This window comes from Convolutriloba macropyga, chromosome 14 (genome assembly GCF_964194025.1).
Source record: "Convolutriloba macropyga chromosome 14, txConMacr16.3, whole genome shotgun sequence".
NCBI lineage: Eukaryota > Metazoa > Xenacoelomorpha > Acoela > Convolutidae > Convolutriloba > Convolutriloba macropyga.
In genome coordinates, this window is record NC_134481.1 from 11,868,280 (window position 1) to 11,874,279 (window position 6,000).

General features: G+C 33.0%; 1 protein-coding gene across 2 annotated transcripts in view; it reads right to left on the reverse strand.

Moving 5' to 3' along the window:
* The window catches only part of LOC142353056 (cilia- and flagella-associated protein 157-like), a 48,057-nt gene extending 42,247 nt beyond the window's left edge, over nt 1-5,810 (reverse strand). Inside the window, exon 1 of one of the 2 annotated variants that reach the window (XM_075405251.1) lies at nt 5,377-5,810. In XM_075405251.1, the coding sequence (XP_075261366.1) occupies nt 5,377-5,392 (16 nt within the window). In that variant the 5' untranslated portion in view covers nt 5,393-5,810. The remainder of the gene's footprint in view (nt 1-5,376) is intronic. The other variant, XM_075405250.1, reaches the window with a different exon arrangement.
* Nucleotides 5,811-6,000: the final 190 nt, after the last annotated feature.

A 6,000-nucleotide genomic window follows, 5' to 3' on the forward strand; every position in this document is an offset into this window, starting at 1 on the left:
AGGGCTACTTTCTAAATCTCGGATGTGCTCATGATTGTAGTCATTGTTTGCATTTACTTCTGATAAACTTCATGAACAAATAAATAACGTTAGTCAACAATATGCGTTAGGACAAAAGTGATGACGTAAGAGTAATCTAAGAGCAACCACCAAACTTAACTATCCAAGTTAGCTGTCCTCTTAACCTGAATTAAAACTAAAATAGCCCATAGTATAAAGACGATAGGTAAATCATCTTGCTTGCCCAATTTTTTTATAGCAAACGATCGGTTCCATGGGCAGCCAACTAACGTTTCCACTAATTGAATTTTTTGACAAAATTCCTTTGGATTGAAAAATGGTAAAAAAACAAGGTTATAATGAGCAGAAGTAGGATAACAGTGGTTAAGGAATTCAGAAACAAATTTTCTGCATATAAAGAAGAGTCAAATTGAAAGAAAATTTAAGAATATGTCCTATTAATATTAGTGTTTTCTAATTTTTATCCAAAATTTTTTGATAATTGAAGTAACCACATTTAACTAAATTAAAACATTTATACTTAGTCCCTTGTTTCTAAAATCATTAACAGTTTGCTCACTTGTCCACCAAATCTGCAGCTGAGAAACTTTTTTGTTTTTACTGTAGCCGTCAATTTTTACGACGAGCGTTTGATTGATAAACTAGTATTAGTTATTCGCAGAAGGGTACGCTTCTTTTTATTCATGATTAATCAGTTTAACCTTTTTAGTACTGTGATACTCTAACTTCCCCTCTTTATTATTAAATTCATTTGAAAAAATTAAACATGATCATTAGGTTGTAGGACCTAAAATAAAGAGAACCGATTGTAATTGTCTGTAAATTATTTGAATCTGATCTTTAATTAATTAAAATCTAGTTACACGCTTTTTAGTGTAGAGTAAGATTTTTCGTTCATTACGTCGAGTCCTTTATGATCCATTCTCACTTTGACGAAACTTCAAGTTTGGTATCCCCAGTGATTCTGGAATTTTCATCGTGTAAGATCTGACAAATTTCTGACAAAACCATCTTGATACTAGCCTGTAAGGGGATGCATCTTCTTATCAGATCTGATACGACGTTTATCAGATCTTACACGATAAAAATTGCTCTTATAAAATCTTACACGATAAACATTCCTCTTATAAGATCTTACACGATAAAAATTCCTCTTATAAGATCTTACACGATAAAAATTCTTTTTATAAGATCTTACACGATAAAAATTCCTCTTATAAGATCTTACACGATAAAATTTCCTCTTATAAGATCTTAGACGATAAAAATTTCTCTTATAAGATCTAACACGATAAAAATTTCCTCGTATCAGATCTTACACGATAAACTTTCTTATACGCCAAAAATTCTTGAAGTATGGCATGTTCTTCATATTGAAGACAATTCAGAGTTACTCTCAAGCACTAGCCAAAAAACTACAGCATGCAACACTTAAGTGTCAGAGCAACAAAGAGAAAAATATCTTATACTGTCTTTTAAGACTTATAAGATATTGTAAAAACGATTATTTGAGAGGCAAGAGCTTTCTCCGGAACGGTGATTATCAAACTAAGCTGAAAAATTTTCTTCAAAGACCAAAACTATCTTGGACCGCTAAGTTTAGCCATAGTACCCAGTTAAGACTCACAATAAAACTGCCGCCAAAATAGAATCAATAAGCATTTTTTGTATCGTAAATGGTTAGCTGATCGATTATTTTTTACTTTCATAGGATCTTGACTACGTTATACGGTTATATTGAAATCATTAAAGCTTGTCGTATCAGATCTTACACGCTAAAAATTTCGTCTTTCCAGATCTTACACTTTAAAAATTAAATTAAAACATTTATACTTAGTCCCTTGTTTCTAAAATCATTAACAGTTTGCTCACTTGTCCACCAAATCTGCAGCTGAGAAACTTTTTTGTTTTTACTGTAGCCGTCAATTTTTACGACGAGCGTTTGATTGATAAACTAGTATTAGTTATTCGCAGAAGGGTACGCTTCTTTTTATTCATGATTAATCAGTTTAACCTTTTTAGTACTGTGATACTCTAACTTCCCCTCTTTATTATTAATTTCATTTGAAAAAATTAAACATGATCATTAGGTTGTAGGACCTAAAATAAAGAAAACCGATTGTAATTGTCTGTAAATTATTTGAATCTGATCTTTAATTAATTAAAATCTAGTTACACGCTTTTTAGTGTAGAGTAAGATTTTTCGTTCATTACGTCGAGTCCTTTATGATCCATTCTCACTTTGACGAAACTTCAAGTTTGGTATCCCCAGTGATTCTGGAATTTTCATCGTGTAAGATCTGACAAATTTCTGACAAAACCATCTTGATACTAGCTTGTAAGGGGATGCATCTTCTTATCAGATCTGATACGACGTTTATCAGATCTTACACGATAAAGTTGCTCTTATAAGATCTTACACGATAAAAATTCCTCTTATAAGATCTTACACGATAAAAATTCCTCTTATAAGATCTTACACGATAAAAATTCCTCTTATAAGATCTTACACGATAAAAATTCTTTTTATAAGATCTTACACGATAAAAATTCCTCTTATAAGATCATACACGATAAAATTTCCTCTTATAAGATCTTAGACGATAAAAATTTCTCTTATAAGATCTAACACGATAAAAATTTCCTCGTATCAGATCTTACACGATAAACTTTCTTATACGCCAAAAATTCTTGAAGTATGGCATGTTCTTCATATTGAAGACAATTCAGAGTTACTCTCAAGCACTAGCCAAAAAACTACAGCATGCAACACTTAAGTGTCAGAGCAACAAAGAGAAAAATATCTTATACTGTCTTTTAAGACTTATAAGATATTGTAAAAACGATTATTTGAGTGGCAAGAGCTTTCTCCGGAACGGTGATTATCAAACTAGGCTGAAAAATTTTCTTCAAAAACCAAAACTATCTTGGACTGCTAAGTTTAGCCATAGTACCCAGTTAAGACTCACAATAAAACTGCCGCCAAAATAGAATCAATAAGCATTTTTTGTATCATAAATGGTTAGCTGACCGATTATTTTTTACTTTCATAGGATCTTGACTACGTTATACGGTTATATTGAAATCATTAAAACTTGTCGTATCAGATCTTACACGCTAAAAATTTCGTCTTTTCAGATCTTACACGATAAAAACTCCGTCTTATCAGATCTTACACGATAAAACTTCTGATAAGAGGAATGTTTATCTTATAAGATGTACTATCAGATCTTACACGATAAAAATTCCTCTTAACAGAATTTTTATCGTGTAAGTTCTGATAAGAGGAATTTTTATCGTGTAAAATCTGGGCAGATCTTACACGATAAAAATTCTTAGTCAGCATCTTATCAGATCTTGCACGATAAAAATTCCAGAATCACTGGGGATTGAACATGCGGACATGATGTGGGAAAATTTTTTATGCGATTGTAATGGTGTGCTATGTACTTTGGTTTAATATATTAAAGAAAGGCAATGTGTCAATAGGGTAATCTCAGAAAAAAAGAGGCAACAAAATTATTTTTCAATCGCTATAATGTTGAATGAGAGTTTTATCTGAGGTAACAGTTCTGCGGTTTTATTGCGCAAATAGATCTTGTAGAGATTTAAATTTTGAGAGTTGAAAAGATATCTATCGATTGTCATCATTGGCCGCTTATCTATTAGTAATTGATACTATGCAAAAACGTATTGCAACAAGTTTAGTATCAAGTAATAGAGAAACTTCAGTCCTTTTTTCCTCAAAACAGAATAAACATTAAAAAATTTAACATGACTGTTTTAAAACGTGATAGTTTTACTATTTCAAATGAAGTGTTGGCTCTAGCTAGCTGTTAAAACTCTTTCGCCTTGACAGCAAGTTTTTTGTTGTTAGACAATTTTCTCCAGCTGAAATGCGTTATCATTTGTATGAAAATATAATTGGTCATTCTATGCGTACTAAAAACGACAACACGGGAAATCAACATCACACTGCATGCTTTAATAATGTGTCGTCTGTATTCGTAAACTTTTTCTAAATTACACTCATTGACATAAGTGGACGCAAAAAAACGTACTTTATTCACTGCCTGTCTGAGAAGTCATTTTCAGTCAACAATGCGAAACCTTGCTTAAAAACATCGAGGCATAGGCAATTTTTTCTGAAAGTAAACTTGTCTCCTGATCCCATGTCCGAACTTTTAAACATCTGATGATAATTGGTCAATTAATATAAAAGTCATAAGAAAACAAAACTATGTTGACTAAAAATGGCCCTAAAACGGGCAGTGTATCATGTAAAATATCATTTTATGCGCGTTTAATTTTGTTATTGAGGATATTGAATTGTTTTCTCACTGTCAGTATTTCTCTATCAGACTGCATAGATGAGTAGCGCGTGTTTGTGCATTGCTAACGGTTTGCCATTTTGCGCATTTATAAAGTAAGAACCTAGCAAAAATTTTCATACACCTCCATAAAGCGGTAAAAATATTAATTAATAGCTAAGAGGGAGGGGGGTATACGTTATATGACCACTTGGTAGGGGGAGCTATAATGGGGAAGACCCCGTAATTCTCAAATTTTGAGGTTCTGATCAAAGACCGCCCCGCTCTGCACTTGAACATACTCATAAATAAAAGGCCTTTTTAATTGTATATTTTAAGCATTCCCTAACCATGAAATTGTGCAAAATGTACCTGCCCACTCAACCCGTTTATGACTTCGGGAATACATTAAATTCAACTGAACACTTTTGATGAATCAAATTTCAATTCTGTTGAAGATTTCAACACCTGTCCACTTTTCAAAAAAACCCTGACTAAATTTTTACCCAATCACTGTGAAGTGCTTACTTACTATTGAGCATACAAATAGAAAAAAGATGTGTACTTTTCAGGCTCTCACTCTCACATTTGGTCAGTCATTCCCATTACCCCCCCCCCCCCCCCCACCCTCGCGAAATTGTTTCGCCTCCATGAAATTGTCCCCCCCCCCACCCATTAAGATATTAAGATATTAAGATATTCATTGTGATTGGAGGGAGGGGGCTATATAGTTATGCTAAGGGCAGGGGTTTATAATGGGATATGGTCTTACCCCCTCCCCTTGCTCCCTAAGAAACTATCCCCTCATTATGGTACATTTACCCTAACGGGGGATACGTTTTCTGACCACGAAGATGGCGGGGAGGGGGCTACAAAGGGAAAGACCCGTAGGAAGACCCCCTCAGCTAGGTGGGGCTAGAAGCTAGATCGCCCTTTCTGCATACTGTTGGTGGTGGTGGTGGTTGGCGGAGGGGGGGGGGGTTTACAAGGACGGGAATCAAGCTTTTTGTACTAAAAATTTTAAAACAAATAAATAGAAACTGACCTTTCTTTTTCCCCATATTTATTTAATCAGTTTCTTCCTTTGTAAGTTTGATTTGAACTAGTAAACAACTAGGCTTTTATAAACAACTAATTTTGGGCTTCAGAGATGAGAATTATCATAAAAACAAGTAAATTCTATTGGAATATTTGAAAAGCACCAAAACAATACAATACATTGATCGAATAAAATAACTATCAAGACAAAAAATATATATATTGTGGTATATGTTTTAAGATAGCAATGTGATTTTATTTTTAAAGCAGTGATTTTATTTGGTACAGGTGTATATGGTTTAAACAGAAACGTAATAAAACACTCAAATATACACAGACACAAGAAAGCACGTGCGTCTTTTCATCTAGTGTACAGTTAGATTTATTCAACAATTTCCACTTTCAGAAAATTTTCAAAATGGTTTTTACCATAAAGGGGGAAGAAGGTAGGATCCATCCAAATCTGAAATCTATCAAATCTGAAAAAATTGATAAACAAATCATTTAATTGCGGTAAAAAAATCAATTATTTATTCTAAAACTGGCCGCTGTAGAAAAAACAGTGAATTAAAATTAGGTATACAAAAATGAAAAGGCATTTCATTTGATTTTTTTACTCATTTATTTTTAT